This window comes from Sinohyriopsis cumingii, unplaced genomic scaffold (genome assembly GCF_028554795.1).
Source record: "Sinohyriopsis cumingii isolate HCF-2022 unplaced genomic scaffold, ASM2855479v2 utg000881l, whole genome shotgun sequence".
In the NCBI taxonomy this organism is placed as follows: domain Eukaryota; kingdom Metazoa; phylum Mollusca; class Bivalvia; order Unionida; family Unionidae; genus Sinohyriopsis; species Sinohyriopsis cumingii.
The window spans coordinates 1,267,271-1,294,512 of NW_028315939.1; the positions used below are offsets into that span (position 1 = coordinate 1,267,271).

At 35.4% G+C, this 27,242-nt stretch overlaps 1 protein-coding gene across 3 annotated transcripts in view; it reads right to left on the bottom strand.

The window, feature by feature from the left end:
* The window catches only part of LOC149773129 (calcium homeostasis endoplasmic reticulum protein-like), a 174,502-nt gene that overhangs the window by 60,822 nt on the left and 86,438 nt on the right, over positions 1–27,242 (bottom strand). For all 3 annotated transcript variants that reach the window (XM_089946784.1, XM_089946783.1, XM_089946782.1), the window contains 4 exons: positions 25,178–25,254; positions 22,834–22,908; positions 13,000–13,111; positions 6,195–6,245 (listed from right to left, as the gene is read on the bottom strand). In XM_089946784.1, the coding sequence (XP_089802910.1) occupies positions 6,195–6,245; positions 13,000–13,111; positions 22,834–22,908; positions 25,178–25,254 (315 nt within the window). The remainder of the gene's footprint in view (positions 1–6,194; positions 6,246–12,999; positions 13,112–22,833; positions 22,909–25,177; positions 25,255–27,242) is intronic.

The following is a 27,242-nucleotide window of genomic DNA, read 5'->3' on the forward strand; positions in this document are numbered from 1 at the left end:
TTTAAATGAAGTCAGTGAAACATGTGGTCTTAGAGACCTCTTTTTGCAGTACAGGTGTAGTACTTAAGAAGATGCATGTACGGGTAGCATGCATATAACATGCCAAAAACATCTGTAGTTATGAGTTAAACACAAAAAACTAAACTAAAGCAAGATAAAATATAGGTCACAATGAGCTTCTTTATTGTCATGGTGTGAAATATATCAATTTCACAATTCTAGCATGAACAGGACCAGTGAAATGAACATGAAATATGGGTCACAGTAGTCTACTTGTGATAAGATTATAGTATTCAGTATGTATTTCTTCACCAAACTATCCCAACATGGGTATGTGAGAAAGCTTGCCATTAGCTTCTCATGGGTCGTTGGTTCTTTCCGGGGGTTTTCCTGGGTTCTTCCTCCCCCATAAATACAGGCCGCCATGTATAGCCTATCGTGTGCTGAACAATGGCATTAAACCCTACAACAGCAACAACAACAACAACAATCACCAAACTATGTTGAAATTTTCCCCAGTTTATTTTCATATTACCAGAACATGTGTTACTAACAGTTAATTGATGAAGGAAACACTTCTCATCCATCTCTCACTCACTTTCTCTATGATGCACACATATACAGACCCAAATGCACCTGCCTTTAAGAAGGAAATTGCACATAAGAGATGACTGCAATGAGACAAATTGATAGGGCCAATTAATTATATGTACTTTTGAGGATATTCAGGAAACTATTTGACACTATCAGATTGTATAAGTGGTGCTCAAACCTTACTGCATTTATGTGGTCTCCGAGAAATAAAAGAATATTATTTCCTTATGAAACAGTAGTTTACTTAGTCAAGCTTCACATCCAACCCATATGACAGTCGACAGATATCCAACTCTGAAACTCTGCATCAATGGAAATGTGACAAAATATTTATCAAGGGCAGGGGTCTCAAACACATTACCCGTAGGTTGCATGCGGCCCACCATACCGTATACTGTGGCCTGCAAAATGATTGGCATCACAAGGTGTCATGAGAGATAAAAAAGGTGGTGCTGCCCTTGGGCCATCAAGAATGGCCTCATGCAGCCCTCATGGTGGTTTGAGTTTGAGACCCCTGATCCAGGGTATCAACAGAAGTAGGCCTGAATTCTGCATACTGAAGCCCTGCTCAAACCACTGCTGTGACCCTTCTTACTTCAACCCCAAGGTCAAAAGGTGAGTAAGTGTAGCACAAAATGAACTGTCTTTGCCTCATAATCAAGTATGCTCAGAGGCTTAGGAAACATAAAGAAAAGAAAACCTTTAATACGTCAAGGGCTTAGGAAACAAAAAAGAAAAGAAAATCTTCCACCAAATTTAAATGCAAATCTTCTAAAAATATGACTTTAATACCATGGCAAAGAAATGAGAAAGTGTGTCTCAGAATGAATCATCTTTGCTGCATAGTTATTCATCCTAAATGTAAACATATCCATTATGGGAATTAACCTTCAATATAAACCTTGTCCCAAGGTCAAAGGGGGAAAATGAGTAATTAATTCTGCCTTACATGGATTTATCCCATGGACAAAAGAATCCAAAGCAGGGTGTAGGAAATATGGGCAAATGAAACACCTTAACCACCACCACTGCCACCATCAGAAAAGTAATTGCAAGATCTTGTTTTTCCACTAACAAGGGCTCACCAAAAATATGTCTGGCAATGATACATTACACTGCCACTTGTAAGATCAGTGCTTTTATTTGGATGTCAGCCTATGTAAATATAAATCAGATTGAACAAGTTTAAGATTCTCTATGTTTAGTATGGGTATTTGTTCAAAATCTCATGAAATATAGGATTTTACTTGCATACACTTCTGAACATAAACAATTATGAGATGGTGTTACATATTTAATATATAATCTTGTGGAGAAAATGACTTTCCATATGTCCTTTAATTGTTTTGGATTCACCTTCCCGTACATGTCTTCAAAATGTGGTTAATATGTACCTGTTTGAAAGCTGGCATAAGAAAACACGCCTCTCACATAATGATGTAGATAAATAGTCCAACTGTGGTATATTTGAAGTCATTATCATGTAGATGACAATTAGTGTTTATAAACTCAAAAGCAGCAATCTCCAACTGGCAAAAGAAAACACGCCTCTCACTAAATGATGTAGATAAAAAGTCAAACTGCGACATACTTCACACCATTTATCAAGTAAATAACAATAAGAGTTTATAAACTCCCATGCATTAAGTTGAATTTTAATGCAGCTCTAGTCTGTTTGAAGATACTATAAGCTTCAGGCAGGATGAAATCATGAAATTCATGTAAATCTTGGCAGAATTTTATTTATCATAACACAAAGTCAAATAGTTTTAAAATCATTTTGTGGTAATCTGATTTTATTTAAGTCAAGTGTTTTCCAACATTTATTTTACCTCTGGTTCCAATCCACCTCTAAATTTTCAAAATAGTGCCCGTTACTGTAAAATAAGTCTCATGCACTGTGCATGAAATTCCCCAATTTTTCACAAAGCATTTTTTCTTAAGGAAATCTAGCTTTATATCTCTCTTACTTACCTTGACAGTGTTTTATTATGTATACATGCACGAGCAAAATCTTCATACAAAAAAGAGATATAAAACTGAGTAACCTGGTGATTCTAAGAACTAGATTCCATTCCCTAAAAGGTTCTGCAAAATGTGGTGTCTCACTTTTGATCCTCCCCTGTATCAGACTCGCGAAAGCCTTAACACAAGATTTTAACATGGAATTGGAACACAAAACTTTAACATAAAAACTGAACATAGTACTTTACCATGGAATCAGAACAATACTTGGACATGGAAACAGAATGCAATACTTTAACAGGGAATATGAACACAATACTCTGACAAGGAATCAGGACACAAAACTTTAACATGGAATCTAACATAAAACTTTAACATAGAATCTGACAGAAAAATTTAACAAGGAATCTGAAGACACTACTTTAACATGAAATCTCATCAATGGCAATGATGAAAATGTTACCCTTATTGATGAACATGTGATACATACTGTATTTCAATAATTTTTTCATACAAAAAAAAAATAATTTGTAATTTAAAGTATGAAAAATAAAAGGTTAAAAATATTTATCATTTTGATCATGTACAAAAAAAAAATAAAGGACCCAACAACAAAGAGGACTCCAAACAAGTACAAGGATATCAGAACTAAATTCATATGAATGTTTTGATTATCAATTATTTTGATCTTCTAAACTTTCACTCTAGTTTTGCAAATTTTTGTTTTTAAAAATTCAATGATAAAATGTATGTACATAAAAATTCCTAGCACACAACTTTTGAATGACTTTTATGACTCAACTGTGTAGAAAAAATTCAAGGATACCAATACATGATTGATGGTCTGTTTTTATACTGCTGTCACAAGCAAGACAAAAATTTACAAGAAAAAAATTACCCAGCTTATGTTAACATAATGTATATTCCTTATTAGCTAGAATGGAGATTAAAAAGTTTTATACTTTTTTAAAAAAACAATTAAAGAGCTTTTCAAGATTATTATCCTTTTTCTTTAAATTCACCGACTTTTCATGGCAACCCTCAAAATTGAAGGACTTTTCAAAAGTTGTACAAATACTGCAGTAATTGGAAAATATTCCTGTCCAAAACTTGATCAATTTTCCAGTGCTTAACACATCAAAAAGAACTCATAGAAGACAGAACCAAAGCAAATTATTCATAAAAAACACAAACAAAATGATACATTCAGCATAATTGCTCATTTGGAAATTAGTTCAAGTGAATGTACTCATGACCCCATCATAAATTAGCAGGATACAAGTGACAATTCCAAAGGAATATCAATCATGTAAGCAACATCTGCCTGACAATACAATTCTTAAAAAGCAGTGAAACTTATGACACTGTAAAATTTGTCAACTAATTAGGTCATAATTATCATAGTATGTAAGGCACTGACAAAAAAGATTGACACTTTTACTGAGCAAATATTTTAATTTACATTCTCAGGTACTTTTTGCCATAATAACTACAAGATCATTTCCTCACCTGATGAGCTATTCAAATAGGCCAATATTTCCATGGCAGAATCATGCAGTATCAATTTTCAATTCTTGCAAGCACGTATGACAACCATTTTACACTTGCATAATGCATATTCTACTGTTAATGGGTAGACATACATCCAGTGTTTTCTCCAGGACAAGACTGTATTAATCCCCTAAATTTAATGAACCCCTCTGGTAAAAGTAAGTGAATTTACAAAATTTGCACAAAGCTGATTTGCCATGAGCATAATGAAAGCATAGCATTCATCAATACTAGTAAATGTCATATCGACTTCTAGATCAACTGCTATAATCAAGCTCTAAGTGACATTTTGCGACTGAGCAATGTAACACTGTCATTATCGAGTTATTAAATGTGCACTTGATGAGGTTGTACAATGGCAGACCTGCTGCTGTTGATATTTTGTGGCAATATCACTGCTGTTATATGCAATTTTCATTATTCAGTGGTAATGTCTCTGCTGTTACATGCAGTTCTCAGTATTCTGTGGTAATGTCTGCTGTTACATGCAGTTTTCAGTATTCAGTGGTAATGTCTGTGCTGTTATATGCAGTTCTCAGTATTCAGTGGTAATGTCTCTGCTGTTACCTGTAAGCTCCATACACTGTAAAGCCATTGCATTCAACACAATTGCTGCCACTGTGCTGATAATGAAGATAAACAATTGCAAGCTTCACCTTATTCATTGAAAGTTATCTATCACACATATTTGTTGATAGATACTATTCTCAAATAAAATGGCCCATTTAAAATTCCCCCATTATGTAAATGTTGATTCAATCTCTGTGAAAATACTGGAGAAATTACTGCATATCTGGGGGCCCCGAGTGGCTGAGTGGTCTAAAGCGCTCTTCGTTACGGATCACTGCCATCTCACCTCTGTCTGCGGCGGTTCGAGTCTAAGATTCAGCCAATGTGGGCATGTGAGAAAGCTTGTCAGTAGCTTCTCGTGGGTCGGTGGTTCTTTCCAGGGTTTTCCGGGTTCTTCCTCCACCATTAATACTGGCCGCCATGTATAGCCTATCGTGCTGAAAAATGGCGTTAAACCCCACAACAACAACAACAACAACTGCATATCTGGTGTTACATAATGTTTGCTGGTGGGGGGACATGCCAGATTTGGAACTATAATGTTTCCCACTGGTGGGTGTGTCAGATCTGGACCCATAATGTTTCCTGCTGGGTGTGTTTTCACGTGCAAATTGTGACTGCTGCTGGTTGGGTGTGTACATACCTAGTGTTTGCTAATGGGTGGACACATATATCCACATTGTTTGCTGCTCAGCTGGTATGTACATGCATATTGTGTCACATCTAGACCTACATTGTTGGCTGCTTGGTGGGTGTGTATATGCATACTGTCACATCTAGACCTACACTGTTGGCTGCTTGGTGGGTGTGTTTATGCACATTGTGGCAGATATGGGTCTATAATGGTTGTTGCTGGATGTGAGTGCACATGCTTAGTGTGTTTGCTGCTGAGTGGGTGTGTATAGACATGTTGTAGGTATGGACCTACAAGTTTACTGCTGAGTGGGTGTGTATAGACATGATGTTGTAGATATGGGCCTACAAGTCTGCTGCTATGTGGGTGTGAATATGTATAATGTGGCAGATCTAGACCTACTTTCGGGCTGCTTGGTCAGACAGTCTTTGCTACTCTGTGTGTGTGTGTGCATATAGTGTGTGCTTCTTGGTGGGGGTGTTTATATGCATATTGTGGCAAATCTGGACCTATGTCTACTGCTTCGTGGGTGTATATATTCGTATTGTGTCAGATCTGGATCTATATTGTTTGTTGCTGGGTTGGTGGGTGTGTATTTGCATAATGTGGCTGATCTGGACCTATAATATTTGCTGCTAAGTAGGTGTGTATAAGCATACAGTGTCTGCCGCTGGGTAGGTGTAAATGCATACAGTTTGCTGCTGAGAGGTGTTTAACTGCATATTGTGGCATATCTGGATCTATAGTGTTTGCTGCTGGGTGGGTGGGTATATATTAATGCACAATGACAATTTATATATCTTATAATGTTATCTCTAGTTATTGTGTGAAACATGTCTATAAACAAACAAAATTAACTTCTAAGAAATTCCAATCTTACCTTGATTGTGTCCTCTTCAAAATACTTGTTCTGTTCCCATAAAGTGAGAAGCTGAAAAAAGGACATCACTGATAAAAAAGAATTACAATAGTGGCATCAAAAATTAAACAGAGATTTAAATATACAGTTACATATAATCTCAACAAAATAATGTGTGTCATCTTGCTTCATGTGTGTATCAAGTTTAGGCTAAAATAGCTTAGGCAAAAAAATTATGTGTTTCTCATTTTCTTGGTCACTTTTTTCCCCATGGTAAAAAAAAACTTTCCAAAACTGATTTGTGCATCTAACTGAACCACTTTTGTGCAATACATTAAAGCATACAGTACATTATATATACTAATCATTATAATATAAATAATGTTTTTTAAAAAATCCTACCTACTTACCCTAATATTTAAACCTGTGCAAAGGAAACCAACATTTTTTTGGCCTCAAATGGCTGGAGTTATGCTCCAGAAATGAAACTGTTTATGGAGAGACAGACAGTCAGTGATAGCTTCTGTACCATATACGTGTGACCCCGCTATAGCACACTCTCTTATAACATTAATTCCGAAATAAAATGACCATGGCATGGCTCCCAAAATTTCATATACATTTATTTTTCTCAGACATGAACAAATATTTCTCTCTTCTTAAAAGTATGAAAAATAATGTGTAAAAAGATTATCATTTTGGGGAAGATGAATTCTAATACAAGATGATCATGGTGTGGTGCCTAAAATTTCATAAGATAAGACCATTTCTTCCTTGAAAGAACAGAATGTTGGAAAGCATCTCATATTCTTCAGCAATAACATTTTCAAATTAGCTACTCTGGTGGATGTAACAATGGAGTGAAACCCCATGTTATAACAATCATCCATTCAGGGGATGTAGTGACAAAAAGACATTCAAGACAAATGCTGCAGTAGCCCCACTGGATGCCTGACTGGCACAATTTTCATTTAGGACCAACTAAATATCATAAGAAGTCTATCTGTTAAAGCCCAATAATGAATAGCGATAGCAATATTTTCAAGACAAGCCACTATCGTGGCCATAAGGAGAGTCAGTCATTTTCATTTAGGAACCATTAAGTACTGTTTTGATGAAAAAACCTAAGTCAAAATGATTTTCAAGATCGCCACATATTGGACATTAAATCAGCACCATTTTAATAAAGGATCAACAAAACATTTTTAAATGTCTTAAAATGAAAACCCCATGACCATTCATTCAGATTAAGTAGTGATAAGAAGATTTTCAGGATGGCCACTGTGACAGCATTATCTGCCATCAGATATTTTCACTTAAAACAACTAGACATCATAGGAAGTCTGGAGTAGTGATAAGACTTGGTGCCCATACTGGATGTCAGATCAAATTATTTTCACTTAGGACCAAACAGACATCATATGAAGTCTTTTAATGAAAACCCCATACTGATTATGACCATCCATTCAGGAGGAGTAGCAATAACAAGATTTTCAAGATGGTCTCTGTGTGGTGGCCAAATTGGGTATTAGACTGGCACCATTTTCATCCAAGACCAACTGGACATCATAAAAAGTCTTTTGTTGAAAACACCACATCAATCTAACTTCCTATTCAGGAGGAGTTGCACCAACAAGAATTTCAAGATGGCTGCCATGGTAACCATATTGATTATCAGATCAACACCATTTTATTTAGGACCAACTCAACATCGTAAGGAGTCTTAGTGAAAACCCCATGTTTATATGATTATTAAAGAGAAATGACAATAACAATATTTTCAAGATGGCTGCAATGGTGATGGCCATAATGACTGTCCAAACTTCACTATTTTCATTTAGGACCAACTAGACCATGGTGTGAATATATGTGTAAAGTTTTATGGCAATACTCTAAGTAGTTTAGGAGTAGTGATTAAAAGCATTATGTGGGGGCCCTGAGTAGCTGAGTGGTCTAAAGCGCTCTCGGTCACGGATCACTGCCATCTCACCTCTGTCTGTGTGGGTTCGAGTCTCGGGCTCGGTCAATGTGGATATGTGAGAAAGCTTGCCGGTAGCTTCTCGTGGGTCGGTGGCTCTTTCCGGGATTTACCCGGGTTCTTCCTCCACCATTAATACTGGCCGCCATGTATAGCCTATCTTGTGCTGAAAAATGGCGTTAAACCCTATAACAACAATAACAACAAAAACATTATGTTAACAGGTGGATGAAAGACATAGGCTTTTCAGGCTTATGGCCAATACAGCTAAAATCTGATTAAAAACGTTATGCTAACAGGTGGATGAAAGACATAAGCTCTTCAGGCTTATGGCCAGTACAGCTAAAATCTGATTAAAAACATTATGCTAACAGGTGGATGAAAGACAAGCTCTTCAGGCTTATGGCCAGTACAGCTAAAATCTGATTAAAAATGTTATGCTAACAGGTGGATGAAAGACAAGCTCTTCAGGCTTATGGCCAATACAGCTACAAAACTGATTAAAAACATTATGCTAACAGGTGGATGAAAGACACAAGCTCTTCAGGCTTATGGCCAATACAGCTAAAAAACTGATTAAAAACGTTATGCTAACACGTGGATGAAAGACACAAGTTCTTCAGGCTTATGGCCAGTACAGATAAAATCTGATTAAAAACATTATGCTAACAGGTGGATAAAAGACACAAGCTCTTCAGGCTTATGGCCAATACAGCTAAAATCTGATTAAAAAGTTATGCTAACAGGTGGATGAAAGACACAAGCTCTTCAAGCTTATGGCCAGTACAGCTAAAATCTGATTAAAAACATTATGCTAACAGGTGGATGAAAGACACAAGCTCTTCAGGCTTATGGCTAGTACAGCTAAAATCTGAGGCAAATGCCAGTCTGATATTCATGGTCAATTGGATACATATGATGGGATAGTGAGCTTTATAGAATTAGAGATTTCCACAAAGCAAGTATCACAAATCTCTAATGCACTGGTCTTTATGCACTTCATATACAGACCTCAAACATAATTGTTGCCTTTTCACATTTACTTAGTGCAATGATTCAAAACAGTACCAAGTTCATATAGAGTGCAATTACAAATATTATATACTAATTTATGCAGTACATGACAAGACTTTGACTCCACAAATACTAGAAATGAAAAGTTCATTTAAGGTCAAAGTTAAATGACATTGAAGGCTAAATGGTTCTTTTAGTGCAAAGCAATTTTCCTGTACATTTCACTAACTTTTATGGTCTATCTGTGAGCAGTAAAATTACCTGTCACATCTTTTCAGCAAATATTTTACAGGTTTTATTAAGTTGATCTTAGACATCTGGAGTTATGCCGATTACAAGCAACATGCTATGTAAAGATATTCAACTGATTTTCAAGGGCCATACCAATATCCAAAATAGTGAGCATGAGACAAATCCTGTTAAAAGAAAAATCTAAAAAATCTACATCACACAGACACATCTTTGAATGGGTTCCTGAACTATGCTGATTACAAAATCTGCTGTAGTTAAGATTTCAAGTTAAAAAAGAAGGGGTAATAACTTCATTAAAAAACTTTCAAATGGCACTTCAACATTTAAAAAGCCTTTCCGTCACCAAATTGCTTATACTTGTTTGTAAATGTTGCAGAGAAATGATTGTTACAATACTTGTGAATGGATGGACAGACAGAGAGACTGACAGAAGGCAACTACAATTCTCCCATATCTCAAAGTAGGGTCATTAAAATCAATGTGAAAGGTTGAATGTTTACTGGATTATGCATCAGCAATGCCTCTGCTACAATGATCAATGGCCATAACTTCAGGAAATATGCAATATTGTCAAGGTGATCTTCACAGGAAATTTGGTTCAAATCCAAACACAACAGTACTGTGAATGATACATTATATGCACACCCTATGCCTAATAGTCTTCTCTGTAGGAGTTAGTAAGTCATGGATGACTTAGGAAATTACTGACCAATAAATCTCAATGACCTAGTTCTCTTACTGACCAATGGATCACAATGACCTAGTTCTCTTACTGACCAATAGATCTCAATGACCTAGTTCTCTGGTCAGTTATGTGGTCTTGAACTAAATTGAAACCATAATTTCTTATCAAACATACCACGGTTTCTTTACGATGCTAAATGCAAGCAGGTCACAAAGTTTGGTCAAGGGGTCGTTCATTAATTATGTCAACAAAATGGGGGGGAGGGGGTCTGAAGAAGTTTGACAATTGTTGACATGGGGGAGGAGGGAGTTCAAGATAAATTGATGTCAACAATGTTATTTTTTACAATAAATTAAATAAATAAAAAAATAGGAAATTAGTCGGTGCGTTGGTATGGCACACACTCGCTCGCCCGTCAACAGCCCACCATATTCAATAGCACCGACAATGCAATCTTCTTAGGCCTAGGCAATTACCACATGCTCCTCAACCGCAAAGAATTCGGCCAATACGAGTGGCTGCCAAAAGACAGAGAGAGCTGATGGCAATTATTGCTCATGGAGAGATGTTAAGTGCAGAATGGTTAGATGAAGATGATGTTGACTTGTCGGGTGTATCAGTTCCACAAGAAATTAATGAATCAGCCACTATGCCCATTATAACAATTGAGGAACATTTGGCTTCCCCATGGGAAGATGATAGAAGCTAGAATATAAACTCTTGATTTTTTCATGAATTCAAAGTGTTATAGTCAATTTGAAATCTGTTAAACAAGTAAAAAAAAATGTATTAAAATTTATTTGTAGACCTTTTAATTTCCAAAATTCTATTTTTAGCATAAAAGCCAGCTGTATAAAATATTGTTAGTTTGGGGGGGGGGGGAGGGAATTTTATTAGGGAGGTCACTGAAAGTTTGACAGTTGTTGACAAGGGGGGGGGGTAAAAAATTGCCTAAAAATTGACATAATTAATGGATGTCCCTCAAGGATGTCTGACCAGTAAATGTGTTCTGTCCGGCCCACAGGGCAAATTAAAAGAACACAGAAATCTGGCCTGTGAACAGTAATTATATTAAAGAAATGTGTTTGCGGCCCTCTAGTGGTTTTAGAAAATGCAATCTGGCCCTTAGCCGAAAAAGGCTCTGCACCCCTGCTCTATAACAAAAGCTATTCTGCAAAACTAACTTTTCTTCTAGTTGCAATGACCCTGACCTTTGAGCTTTTTTTAAACTCTAAAATCAACAGGCTTCTTTCTTATCCAAAGTGAAGCCATCTAGAAACTTTCCTGAACGTACATGGTTAAGAACTTTGATTTTTGTGAAGAAACCATTTTTAATTTTTCAACCAATGTCACCTTAATGTTTCCCTCGCTCAACTTTAACTGGCAAGTAAAAGTTTCCAGTCGTTGAGTGAATTTTCAATCAGAGGCAGACTGGTCAAGTTCTGATTCAGGGCTGACCAGTGTGTCAATGAAATAGGTGTTCTATTGGGAATACTGCCATCTTTGTTCATTTGAAAGTCCATACTTTGTACTGATCAATCAAGCTCTCACTCTTCAAAATCAGTTAATATTTACCAGCTGGAGAGCTGACTGGTCTCAGTTGGTAATTACATATAACGGTTGTTATTTTCTGGAAAACATCCTTTCACATGATTGAATATATAGTCACTAACATTATCAACTTTTACATTTTTTATAACAGCTAGGTGAGTAAGAGTTTATTCTAGGTTATCACAAATTTTAGTACTTGTTGGACTCTGAAAGTCAGTTTTATTTAAGAGTTTAACGTTGCTTTTTCTGAGTTTATCGTGGTATAAACTGTCAGTTGCCGACTCATACAGCAAAAAATGCTTGAAGGGCATTATGTAAGCTGTGTGAGTCGGAAACTGACAGTTTATACCACGATAAACTCAGAAAAAACAACGTTAAACTCTTATAATTGAAATTTCAATTATTCGTTATGTTATTTTGTTTGCATCATTAAAAAACAGAAATCTTAATTAAGCGTAGTAATACATGTTTGGGGTTTTCTGTTGCGTAGCTATTTATAGCACTTTGGAATTGTCCTGCTTGATCGTAATAAGGTCATCATAATACCAGTCCTTCAACCAATGGAAGCCAAATTTTTTCAATTTTAAATATTTTTTTTTTAAGAATGTTCCTTTCCTTTGATGCTTACTTCGTGTCTGCCTTAACTGACAGTGTTTATCTTATGCTGTACACGTGACTCTATTTATAGAAGTGGGTATTCTTAGAAAAGTAGTTCTCCTTACAGTTCCTACAGAAATAAACGCAATTCATTTTGAACACGTGGTAACATTCCGACCGATGGAAATGTTACTCTCCTTTACCAGCTACTGGCATTGCAATTACAGATATTTCAAATGCTGCAAAAATATATTGTGGACAGCACAATTGCAATAAGCTAGCTTTAAACCTCTAACAGGAAACTATGATGGTTCAGTGGTTAGCTGGTCAGATTCACAAGTGAAAGTTTGCAGTTTCGAATCCCATCCAGACCCAATGATGTTTTGTGTTTCTGGACCAGGTACAACTAATCTCATTGCCTTCACATTGTACAGCCTTTGATGTAATGATGGATTAATAATCACTAAAACATACAAACTGAACTTCTGATCCTAGGGTTATTCCCTCATTCCTGCAGTAGATTATCAATCCAAAGTTAATGAATTTATCCATGTTCTTCTATTTCTTTAACCTAAGAACCATCCCTGACAAGACCAAGCCATCAAGAAGACTGATGCAAGCTGTTAGAACCTGCTTGATGAACTATGCAAAACAGATCAAATCAAGCTAAAATTTTGCACTCTTTAAGTAGAATCTAACTCAAAGAAACAGTGAAAAAGGATTAAATTGGAGTAAACAAGAAAACGTACCTTGTTAAGTTTTGTCTTTTTCTCCTCCTCTGCTCCAACCAAAGAAATGCAGAAAATTGGTACAACAACACTTTCCAGTTCTTTCTTCATATCATCGGCATTCTTCCTCTGGCTGCATGTAAATAATTTTTCACAAAATTACTTTTTTTTAAAAATCACAAACCAAATCAAAAGCAGAAATAAAACAACAGAATATACCCCAATAAGGTGGCACATGATATGCTGATAAATCTCTATGCTGTTTGATTCTAATCAAAATCAGAAATTTACACAAGGCATATAATGTGGCCAAAAATCATAAGCAGATACAAACAGTGTATGCCCTGATTAGGTGACACATAATGTGCTGACAGTGTATGCTTATTACTTTATTAGGTGGAATATGATGTGCTGACTGACAGTGTATGCCTATTAGGTGGAATATGATGTGCTGACTGACAGTGTATGCCTATTAGGTGGAATATGATGTGCTGACTGACAGTGTATGCCTATTAGGTGGAATATGATGTGCTGACTGACAGTGTATGCCTATTAGGTGGAATATGATGTGCTGACTGACAGTGTATGCCTATTAGGTGGAATATGATGTGCTGACTGACAGTGTATGCCTATTAGGTGGAATATGATGTGCTGACTGACAGTGTATGCCTATTAGGTGGAATATGATGTGCTGACTGACAGTGTATGCCTATTAGGTGGAATATGATGTGCCGAGAAACCATAATTAATGCTGTCTGATTCAAATCAAAAGCAGAAATAAACCATGTATGCCATGAACAGGTGGCACATAATGTGCCAGGAAACCATAATCTATGCTGTCTGATTCAAATTGTATGCGGAAATTAACAGCGTATACTGTACCATGATCAGGCCGCAATGATCTGAAGCATTTGGTCAAATGTGGGCATATTGGATATCAGACTGGCACCATTTCCACCCAGGACCTACTAGACTTCATATGAAGTCCTTTAATGAAAGCACAATATCCATATGACCAGCCACATCAGAGAAGTGGTGATAAGTTTTCCAGCTGGACCTTGTGGTTATAGTACAAGTCAGACCAGTACCATAATCATTTATGGCTAACTAGACATTAAAAGTACAGTGCAAACCCGCCATAACGCACCCCGCCATAACGCAAATTCGAATATAATGCAGTTGTGGCATGGCTTCCAAAATTTAGAATATTCATTTGCACATCAAAAAATATTTTTGGTTCAAAGTACGTGAAATAGTGTATAATAAATTTAATATCATTTTGGGGAAGAGATCACATATGAATTAGAATATAATACGATCGTGGCATAGTTCCTGAAATTTTAAATACATGCACATGTATTTTTCTCGTACTGAAACATATTTTTTTTAAATACGAGAAATAGTGTGTTAATCGTTTATTATCATTTTGGGGAAGAGTTCATGCATGAGTTTGAATATAATATGATCGTGGCATAGCTTCTGAAATTTAAAAATTTCACCAGGTTCTTGATGTGATGTGATGTGATTTGGATTTTTAACATAGATTTAACAATTTTTCAGTCATATCGCTACGATGTCTGCAATGTGACAGCTTACAGTGATGTCTAGCACTGGGGCGTCATGCTGCAGACATGCAGCATGATGTCCCACCCAGTCACATTATCCTGACACCAGGCTGACCAGTCCTAATACTAACCTCTTGATGCTGAGCGCCAAGCGAGGCAGCTGTTAGTACCATTTTTGTAAGTCTTTGGTATGACTCAGCCTAGGTTCTTGAAGTGTTATGCAAAAACAAACATTATCAGAAATGTTACTTATTACTGATCCATGAGTAAAGCCAGTAAGTCATCTTTGTGATTGTCTTCAATTAATTCTGTATACAACTGCTGCTCAAACAATAGCCAACATGTGTTTCTTCTTTAACTGCATACACAACCAAGCAGTAGACAATGTGGTGGCTGATAAAAGATTCTCACAATTTATTAAACATTAAAAAAATGAAACCTGCCAACAAGTTTGCTGGGCATGGTGGTGTTTTTAGACACAGTCAGTTGACCAATAAATAATGTCCGCTTTATTAGCTGGAAACTGAAAGGTACGAAATTGTACACAGGTTCAGCTTAAAATTTTTATAAAAGTGACTCGTGACCACTGCAGGCCTACTGCGCTAAGTTCTCAGGTTTTACATGTGTATGGTGTTTGCTTTTGAACACGTTATTAATTTCCTATTTTTTATAAAAATATTTAACCATTAAAGAAAAGCAAGTTCACAAACGCAAGTCATTCTCTGCACTTTGCACAATGATTAGTATAGTAGTTTTCACATGTGTCTTTCAATATTCCCAAAATCTGAAATAAACATAATATGCACGCTGAAAGTACATGTTGATTATTAATTATTCTTGCTGTAGTTGTTGAAACGAATAGGTGTACAAGCATAAATTATTAGAAATTTACAACCAATAAATGTACACAGAAACGCATGTGAGAAAATCTGAGCAGTATGAAATTCGTACAGATACCATTCATGTGTGTTTGTGTGTGTTGCCTTTAACAGCACATCAGAACCTTATACATGCTTCATCTTTCTTAACCTAATTTTGCTTTTAATTTTTCCCAATGAATTCAGACACATATTGATCTGGCAAAATTATTGAATAGTTTAAATATGCATGCAATTTTTGCAATGGAATTACATGTATTATGGATTAATTGTAAGCCCCGACGGTACGATATCAGATGGCAAGTAAACAATGTTAATACTCTGTTCATGCTATATATTAGACCTTGAATTCAGACACAATGGTCTGGGAAAAAATTATTGACAAATGTAAATCTGTGTGCAATTTTCAATGGAATTACATGCATTATGGATGAACTGTATACCACGATGGCATGATAGTAAATGGTGTTGATACCCTATTCATCATATACATTAGACATGAATACACGTATATGTGCCAATGAGTTGTTCTCTGTAAAAAGTAAAATACTGTAAAACCCTGCATTAATGCGACCACGCTATTAACGCGATCCAATTTTTTGGACTCCAATTATCATGCTATAGTGGGGTTCCACTGTATTAGTGAAAATTCACATGCTGATGTTGAATGTCCATCCATTCAGAGTAGCAATAACAAGATTTTCAAGACGGCATCAATGGCAGCCATAATGGACATCACATTAGCGTAATTTTTATTGTGGACCTACTGGACATCGTAAGAAGTCTTCTTATGAAATTCAATGTCAATATTACTCTTCTACCTGAAGGAGTTGTGATAGCAAGATTTTCAAAATTGCCACTGTGGTGACCATATTGGACTTCAAATTGGCACCATTTTCATTTAGTACCAGCTAGACCATGTAACAAATGTGCATGTAGTGTTTTAACAAGTAGTTTAGCAGGAATAGGATAAATGACGTACAACATAAAAAATATTGATTTCTGTGATCTGATATATTAATTAGGATAATTTCTCTGCATTGTCACCAAAATGGAATATTTCTGTATTTATGGATTCTGCACTGGAAATAATTTACTTCAATCATTCAACAAATTTATTAATACAACAAAAGTATGTAAATTTAATTATGAAAATATATCAAACAACACCTTCAGCAAGGCATTCATATGAATAGAGAAAACAAACTTTGATGCAAACACACTTGATACATGTGATACAATATAAATTTATCTTCCTATAAAGAACATGACCCAAATCATGTCCTTTACAAATATCATAATCGTTCTGAGGAGAGTAGCATATATATTTACTTATAAGTCGAGTCCAAGTGCAGACTGCGTAAACCCAGGTCTACCGCTGCATACTGCCTTGGAAGATCTGATCTGCCTATACAATTTGTAAAGAGCAAGCTGCACAAACAACATAGACCCTGATCTGCAGGTGATTTATGCAATGGTAGATCAGGGTCTCTATGCAGTTGGACTTGACTCCTATCAGTGAACAGTATATACATACATATATATTAGATCTGCAGTTGATAAGTTTTTTCCAGGGTCTTACTTGCCAGTGATCAATGATGTATAAAAAAACAACATTTAAAACTTAAATTTAGACAGTTTGAGTAATCAACATGCATGTAAAAGGCTCTGCAAAGGGACTACGAGCACGACAAGAGAAGTCACAATCTTATTAAGATTAATGTTAAGTTTAATTTTTTACTGGGTTTTCTCTTATTTTTGTCACTTTCTGAGTCAGGCCTACAGCACATATGAGAGAACAGCAATTTACATTTACTATTTTAGGCCATTCTGACCAACTGCATTTTCAGTAAAGTTTTCAACACTTGTAGTAATTAAAGCATATCTAAAATTTTGTTTTTTCAAATTCCAAGAAGTCCTCATCATAATCTGAATGATAAGACATGTGTTATGGTGTTTCTACATATTAATTCATTTTAAAAACAAAGAAGCTAAACAATGACCTTGAAGGTAGGAAAACTTAGACTGCACAATAAACAAGGTGAAACAATGTTATCCACCAAATGTGTCCTTGCTGAGCGAACACCTATTTAGCTTTGCATCAACAAGAAGCATGCATATGCGCATATATATATATATATATATATATATATATATATATATATATATATATATATATATATATATATGTATGATTTATTTGCACATCATCACCATCCTGGCTATTCAGTGTCAAGGAAGCTGATATATCCTGATAAAGACAAACAACACAAAGCCAAATGAGATACATTTCAGATTTAATTATACAACTACAACAGGCCATATAACAATCATGGCAGGCAATGTGGTTTCATAACTGATCAGCTACCCAGATGACAAACTGAGTACACAAAATGGTCTTGGTCTGAAAAACTTGAACTGTAAAACTATATTTACAGTTTCTCAAAATCAATTATGGAAGCAACTTTTGTCTATCTGTCATGAAATGTAAGCAATTCTAACTTAACTCTTGGCATGGTTCTTTAAATTCATGTTTAAACTTGTAAATATTGATTTAAATTTTGCCTGTCCTCAAAGAATTTTGAATTACAGGACCAGAGCTAAAGAGTATGGAATGTCTCATTTTTGAACTGCACTACAAGATACCCCCAATATAAAGATACCCCCAATACATCTGACTACAAAAATGGAACTTCAACATTGGTACACTGTAATGGTGATAGTCTGGACTCTTTGGGTGCCATGAATTTTTATATTGTGTAACAAAAATAGTCTGCATATACTGGGAGACATGGGTTTTTTATAGTACAGTATACTGCAGAAAGTATGGATCCATCATTAGAGATCGATTTTTGAATAGTTTAAAGATGAGTCTGGATCCATCAGGAGACATGGATTTTTAGTCTGGACACATTGGGAGACATGGATTTTGATAAAGTGTAACACTGATAGTCTGGACTATACTGATATGGATTTTGATAACAGTATAATGCTGATAGTCTGGTTCCATCAGGAGACATGGATTTTTAGTCTGGACACATTTGGAAACATGGATTTTGATACAGTGTAACAGTGATAATCTGGACCCAACTGATGACATGGATTTTGATAATGGTTTAATGCTGATAGTCTGGATCCATCAGAAGACATGGATTTTTAGTCGGGACACATCAGGAGACAAGGATTTTGAAACAGTAATGCTGATGGGCTGGACCCATTGGGTGGCATGGACTTTGATAATTGTTTAACAGTGATAGCCTCTGCCCATGGGGAGCCATAGATACTGTAGTAAAACTGATAAATTTAAAAAGGATAAATAGTGTATCTTGAGAAACACTATATCAGTCTATATGATCAAAAGACTTAGAGAAGATGCAACCATATAATTAATGTCTCAGGATCACAGCTGTAAAAAGATAAAGTTTTGCCATCTACTAAAGTGGGCTAATATTTTTACCCTTCAAATTCATATTGCTTTAAACCAGTATTTAAGACTCATTTACATCTCCAGATAACATAACATGGTATTACTAACAGTGTACCATGATAGTAAGTGATTTGGCAGTGTATATTTTATTCCAGTTATGTATCTAAGATTGAATTCAAAACAACTTCTTGACTGAGAACCTGGCACTCCAAGGCATCAATCTGTACCATGGAATTAATTTACTATATCATCTGTAAGTCAGTTTTAAAAAAATAGAAATTGTATGATTATTTAGAATTGTTTCACTGCAGAAATGCAAAATTCAAATAATACTGAGATAAATATTTTTCCTGTTTAGTAATTTTACTTTAATGGGATTAATCCAAAATTCTGTATTTAATTTTTTACACAGATTCTGTGGACCTTGTCAGAGCTCTTATCTTCTGAAAGACCACCCAGACTGTAACCAACATTTACATAGCTTGTGTGTGTTGGTTTGTCTGTGTGTGTCTGTGCCTGTGTGTGTCTGTGTCAGAGCTCTTATCTTCTAAAAGATCACCCAAACTGTAACCAACATTTACATAGCTCACCTGTGTGTGTGTGTGTCTGTTGCCTTTAACAACACATCAGCACAATCCTGGTTATATAAAACTTAGTAAGTTCAAGTATAAAAAAGTATGCAAAACAAAGATAAAGGCAAAAAAAGGATATAATTATTAAAATACAAAGGCTATTTTTCTACAAATAAACTGCACTCTTTTAAACAGCCCATCTCAAGTCAAAATGACTCCATTGGCTTCCTTGTTTCACATGTAGGATGATGCATCAGGCCTATTCTACAGACACATATAACAGGGGTGGGGTGGTGCCAAAAATTAAATTTATACTGAAGTGATCTTGGCAATGAAAAGTTGATCCTGTGGCAAAGCTCAACATATACAAAACAGTAAAAAAAACCATGCTTTTCTATGACATTAATGTAGTTGTAATATAATGTATTGATAAAAATCTGAGACCAATTTTCAATCTTAATTTTCCTCTTCAAATTATTGTTCATGAACTTTGCTACCATTGTCCACCTCAAGAAGCCAGATTTTAATTGCTGGAAGTCAGAGACTTGGAGTAATCTTGAAGTGACAACCAGTAGAACCATTATTAGAAGCATAATTTATGCTTTAGTAATTACCTTGATTAGCCATTACAGCTGAACTTTCAGGGCTTTTAGTGGCACTCTGAAACCATTAGCGATCTAACCACACAAAGAAAATGGAACCCAAGTTTCTTTTCCAAGGATACAATGAGGCAGCAAAAAATAGCTGGCCTGGGCAGGTATTAAACATATGACTACTAATTACGAGTCTGATGCACTACCAAAGCTCCCACAATACAGCCAAGGCCCCACATGAAGTGCATTCAGTCCACTCAACCAATTACTATACATATTAACATATACAATACACAGTTCATCTGTTGAGGATAACGGTCATGATATACAAAGTACTGTTATTAATAATGATTCTTTACCACATTTACTCCTACTTCTAATACTGCACTGGTCAGGAAGGACCTTATATGAAGGTTTTGATGCATAACATAGCATGGAAAACTCCACATGTTCATGAGCTAAATCTATGTTAATAAAACATGAATGTAGGTTACAGTGACATTCTTTGAATTTAAGGGTATATTACTCAAATGGAGATACATCTAGTTCCCAAATTTCATGATTCAAACAGACACATAATCCAATAAGTAAACTTCAAAACAATATTTAAAGTTGCTAAAGTATTAAGTATAGGTCACAGTGACCCCTTTTTGCAATAAAGGTGAAGTTCTTGTAAGATTAATTCCCTTATCACGTTTCATGAATTTGGTGAGAACAGCATGCCAAAAATACAATGTGGTCATAAGCTAAATGCAAGAACATAACCAAAGCCAGTAAAAGACGAAATAATTGCTGCTATGATCTTTTTATCTATTAATATGTGGTACTAACAGAGGTGCATATAATCATCAATTTCATATTCTAGCATCAAATTTAAAAATTCAAACCAAGCCAGTGATGCGTAAAATGTGCGAAATAATGACCTACTTCTGCAATAGCCCATTTCATACCAAATTTAACCGAGTTGCTCTGTAATTATCCAAATAACCTCCTGAGTTACTTAATACTCCAGCCAATCAAACGCTGGTGGGTACATGTACATAATAAAATGGTGTCCATTGTTGTTTAGAAATATTTCAAAAATAAAATTAACTAAATGATTGAAATTTATATGTAAATTATCCACAGACTTTCAAAAACAAATCTGATAAACTCATATGAAACGCATTTTATTATAGTGACATTTTAGATGCACAGAAATAATTTGAACAACTTGCTCTTTGATTGCCAGGATTAAATTTGTTTACTTTGTCACCATTTCCTTACTTACATGTACATGTCCAGATGTAAACAGCTCAAAGCTACTCTCTCGTATGGGTTTGAAATCCACCCTGGTTTCCAGAAAATAAGACAGGATGGTTCCAATATTAAATTTTGTCAATATCTGCAGCAGCATCGCTGTTGAATATGCATTTTTCAACTCGATAAACGATGTTGAAGTAGTTACAGAAGTTGATGCTGACGCTGAAGCATTAGCCATATTTTGCCCACCACCTATTACGGTCAGCTGACCACCCGCCACGTGATCAAAGTTCTGAGCAAATTACGAAGTTCACCAAAGTCTGCATGAAATGGGCTATTAGGGAGTAGTAGTAGTGCTTATCATGATACATCCCCTCACTAAGTTTCATGATTCTAGAAAAAGATAGTATGTACACTGCTGGCACAAAAATCTGTATGGTCATGAGCTATCTGCAAAACTTAACCTGGGCCAGTAAATGTAAAATGTAGATCAGTGACCTTTGTAATAAGGGTGAGGTACTAGATGCACACACTCATCTAGTTTGATGATTCTAACAAGGAGAGCTTGAGAAATAAACTTTCACCACAAAATTTAGTTAGTCAGGCATAAATTATATCACAGTGACCAACTTTTTGGATGAGGGTATGGTATTTATCAAGATGCATTCTCTCACCAACTTTCATGATTCCAGGTATAATAGTCTGGATACAGAATGCTAAATATCAAGGTAAAACTAAAACTTAACCAAACTTAAGACTCTACAAGTAATGCTCATGTATGTACAAAGTTTTACCCTACCTGGGGAATGGGGTTAGCAGATGATGTGAAGCCCTCCCCTTAATCTTATCTGGGGGAGGGGCAAGTAGCTGATGTGAAGCCCCCTTAACCCTATCTGGGGGAGGGGTTAGTAGCTCATGTGGTGCCCCCTTAACTCTATATGGGGAAGGGTATAGTAGCTAGTATGAAGCCCACTTAACCATATCTAGGGAAGAGGGGTAGTAGCTAATGTGAAACTTTCTCCAAACTGGTGTCCAAGACTTAGGAAGAAAGAATGGTTGAGATACACTAAGGCTGTACATATGCATTTGCTTTAAATGTGTGGATGACAATACAGATGGTAAAACAAGTCTCCTCTTCTTCACAGAGGTGAGCTAAGAATTGGTCCAATCGACAAGAATGACAAAAAATTTGTAGTTGCTGAATTCACACCAGATAGAAAGGTACATTGGGTGCATTGATTTCCAAGAACACAAGTGATAGTTATCTAAGCACTGGTTTTGTGGGACCAATGGTGGATTTGGAAGATCACTGAGTTCATAATCGAAAGGTCACAAGTTTGCTGCACCCCTCCCCAAAGGCCTATCTGGATCAGCTGCCTCAATCTGTTTTAAGTGTTGTAAAGACAACAACCAACCATGAACAATTAATCAGTTGTTTTTAACATCATTTTATGACTAAACAAAGAGAAAAGAAAAGAAAAAGGGAGTGCAGATCTTGTATGTGAAAACCTAGCACTTAGCATGGATTCAGTCTGAACATATTCATAAACAGCATGAAAATGCTACCATAATACTAACCAGTGGTGAAGTAGATCATTTATCAGGTAAATAAGATGCAATCTCAACTCAAAGCTGGCTTCACTGGATGTTATTCTGAAACAAAATGACAGAAATAAATCTAAGTTTGATTATCCGACAAAATTCCATGTCAAAGTCAGATCTCATAAAAAATGTGCTTCTTTGATTCAGTATAATAATATCCTTATCAATTAATATTATTAGCTATTTCAAGCCACTATTAAGGTTTAATTTAACACATGATCACGTTTCAATTATGTCTTTATTTTAGATAACATCCTGTACATATAATGTATCTGCCAGAATACAAAGTGCACTGTAATGCAAATACTGTAGTGTGAACTTGGTGCCTTATAATGCACCTGCAGATCAGCATTCATTTATGATTTTACAGAACTGGATGGACTCTGATCTACTGATGCAGTAGGGGACAACATATATGGGTCGGTATTGTTGACAGATATGAGTATATTAAAACCACAATAGGAAAAGATGTAATACAACCATCCACTCCCATTTGTGCATCTCTCAGTGATGCAAATCTTTCTACTACAATAATAATAACTGCTAATCCAGGCAACAACCTGTCTTTCAATGGTGGGGAGGGCTCCCAAATTCTGCATGATAATCTTTTCAATGCTTCATTTTCTGTCCAAATTTTAAATGTACAGAGATTAATATTATAAATCAAAGAGACATCACTGACCCACATTATAGTTACCCTTCACCATTCTTATCTGACAAAATCATATCACCCGAATGGTTCAACTAAATGATCTCCAGCTTGCTACTGCTACTGATGATTCAGCAATGACTACACCTTTTACTAGTCTTATATTTATTTGCACGTTATTCTGCTGTTATGGATCAATGGTACACACTTGTTAATGTATTTTTTCATAACCATAAGCTCTGTTGAACAATGCATCTCCAGACTCACTTTCAACCTTTCACACATCCTAACGTCTGGTTATCTTAGAATAATGTACAGCAAGTTTCTGCTATGTCCATCTCTGTCTTTGTTTTATGACCATTTTGTCCAGTTCATCCAAACTTCTCCAAGCTTCTACACATATGACTTATTTTTCATGCATTTTAATCTCCTCTGCAATTTTCTTTATTTTGCTTTAACTGTACAAAATTGTTGTTGTTGTTGTTGTTGTTCTAGGGTTTAACGCCATTTTTCAGCACAAGATAGGCTATACATGGCGGCCAGTATAATTGGTGGAGGAAGAACCCTGGAAAACCCCGGGAAGAACCACCAACCCACGAGAAGCTACTGGCAATCTTTCTCACGTACCAACGTTAGCCGAGCTGAGACTCGAACTCACACAGACAGAGGTGAGATGGCAGTGATCCGTAACGGTGAGCGCTTTAGACCACTCGGCCACTCGGGGCCCCGTACAAAATTGTAATTGAATACTTCTATTTACATCGTTACAGAAACATGGTCAGTCACATCATAGCAATCTTTTCCTAAAATAGCCATTGATGGAACTCTATAATAAGCGTATTACTAAGCTAATATTTTTGTGCTGATGTCCAATAGCTCTTTAATTTTGTAAAATTATGCAGTATCAAAAGACTTGCATTATCTGTAGGGTCGTCTAAAAAAAAAATCACTTGCAGAGGTCAGGTCAGCATACATAACATATTCTAGCATAGTGAAAATGCAATTGCTTTTCTATGAAATATTGGTACATGGAGCATATAGGCATTTGGCATCTTTACTGGGGAAAAAATGTGTGTTTCTGGCTGGCCGACCATCCCTGTTTCTTGGAGCGAATCCTAGTACTTTTTTCTTCTCCACAGGGTAAAAAAAAATTATTCTGAAATTGATTTGTGCATCTAACTGAACTGGTTTAGCCAAGTACTTGAAGTGCTTAGTACAAACTAATCACTATCTGACTTAACATTTAAACCAGTGAAATAGGAAACACAATTTTTTGCCTAATAACTAAAAGAACAATAAAGTTGTGAGCAATAAAATGGTTACAAGGTAAATCCATCGATCTATATGTAAGATGCCTAAGCCATGTTTCTAGAGATCATCTAAATCTGAATAAGATCTTGACCCAATTTAGACCCCATTACATTTCTGAACTGAAAATCTCAAAAACAGTAACCTATTTAGTTACAAAGAGCCTATCATATTAATGTAATTACATGTATACTGAGTTTTAAAAATCTGAGCTAATTACTTAAAATATAAAATGTTAATGACAGCAGAGCCAGTTTTTAAGCCGATCACCAGATACTGTAAACGTATGTGGTAAATGGTGATACAATTTTCACAAATTGGGGGAAAGGTATCTTGATTCTAAGAAGCAAATTTACATCCAACCTTTTCAGGAGATATTGAGCTACTAGTGTGCGATGCTGGTCTGTGATGGCTTTCTGGAATATCCAGCTTTTCCCATTCTGTAACAGAAAAAAAGTAGTGACAACACAAAGTCTAAATGTTAACATTAGTATTACATTACACAAAATTCTAGGAATAAGAATGGTCAATTCTAAAAATCTAACACTTTTTTTCAAAATGAATCTAGCTCGGTGTAAGGGCTCTAATAAGGTTATAATTAAATCATGTGACTTAATATTACATGATAATGGATGACATGTAACTGGGTAAAACAAAATGATGGACAACCTCCGCTTCAAACATAAAATGCATATTTAAAATTTATGATCCAAATTGTTATGGCTCAATGGCCTTAAACTAAGTAACAGAAAAATCAAAACCAACATGCTTCGTAAATTTCAAAAAATAATTTAATTATCTAAGTTAAATAATGAAAATTTAAAAAGAACTTACAGTATGTTGTATTATGACCCAAACAATCCAAAAAGTTCTATCACAAGTCCAAAAGTATAGAATGTTCTGAATGAATTCCACTAAGTCCAAAAGTATAGAATGTTCTGAATGAATTCCACTCTTGAACGTGCTGATGTACTTATAGCCTTGAATACTTTTGATATACTGGTAATACCAGTCTTGATGTAAGACAATGATATAATCCAGAATGTCTATGAATGAGTCCTCAATAATCCCAAAATATTGTTTTAGTCCAAAAGTTAATGAGCACTTTGTAATTCCAATGAAAAATTTGAAAAAATAATTCCTCACAAATTATAACTGAACATAGCTAAAATTTATTCCACAAAATACTGATATTAGGAAGGGAATAAATAATTTTGATGTAAACAACCTTATAAAAAAAACAAGATACAATAAGATGACTTGACGTGGGTCATTTTTCAATGGAATTTTCCATCAAATTCATAAATAAAGTGAAGTCTGTTGCTTAAATTACAGAAACCAAAAAGGCAGAAATCATGTAAACCATATAATTTTCAAGAGGAAAACCAATTTCCTGAACTCAAGTAATCATGTTCACAAATATTATCTTAATGTATTTTTCTACAATCATGGGAAAAGGTTCGCTATGTAATATGTTGTTTATATATGACCCTTAAAATCTACAAATCATGGACAAAAAGTTGAAAACAAAATAGATTTACATAAAAAGATACATTAAATCATTTTATTATATATAAATGAGTTACCATGTAGTTTATTATCAGTTGAAATTATCCCCCTAAACAAAGGTTACATTTAATTAAACAATTCTAATTTGTCAATCTTTCAGCAAGATATTTTTTTCAGTCCAAAGGAGGTAAAAGCTGGATTTAACATATTTAAGAATGATCATCAAACTAAGCTCTATGCCGTGTGCTTGAATCACAGGTACACAAATGAAAAGCATAGTACTCCAGTACATTATGCAGGAACTATGCTGTTTACAGCTGAATATACTATATACACAAGTCAATATAGTAGTCAAGGTTGCCAAACATCACTGATTGTTTTGCATGCCCCTATTCTGAGAACAAAATTCTCATGCAACTTGAAAATGAAGTCCAGGATTTAGAAAACTGACTTCTCAAGAGTCAGGCAAGCAAATATGTATTTGTGCCTCATACACGGCTACAATTATTTGTAACACTGACCCGTGAAAGTGGAAGAACAAGTTTTCTGCCATAATTGTGACTGGCAGAGGGTGGAGTGGGGCAAAATGGGATGTGTGTGTGTGTGTCTGTGATTAGGACTTTTAACGTAGCTTTAACAATTTTTTAGTCATATCACCACAATGGCTGCAGTGTGACAGTTTATAGTGACATCTAGCACTGGGTATCATGCAGCAGACATGTAGCATGATGTCCCCACCCAGTCACATTATTCTGACACCAGGCCAACCAGTCCTAACACTAACCTTTTAATACTGAGCGCCAAGCAAGGTAGCTGTTACTACCATTGCAAAATGGGATATAAAAAGTTAATTCATCATTAGAAATTCATAAGCATACAAGGTTAAATAATATTGTTGATCATATCTACTTCTATGGAA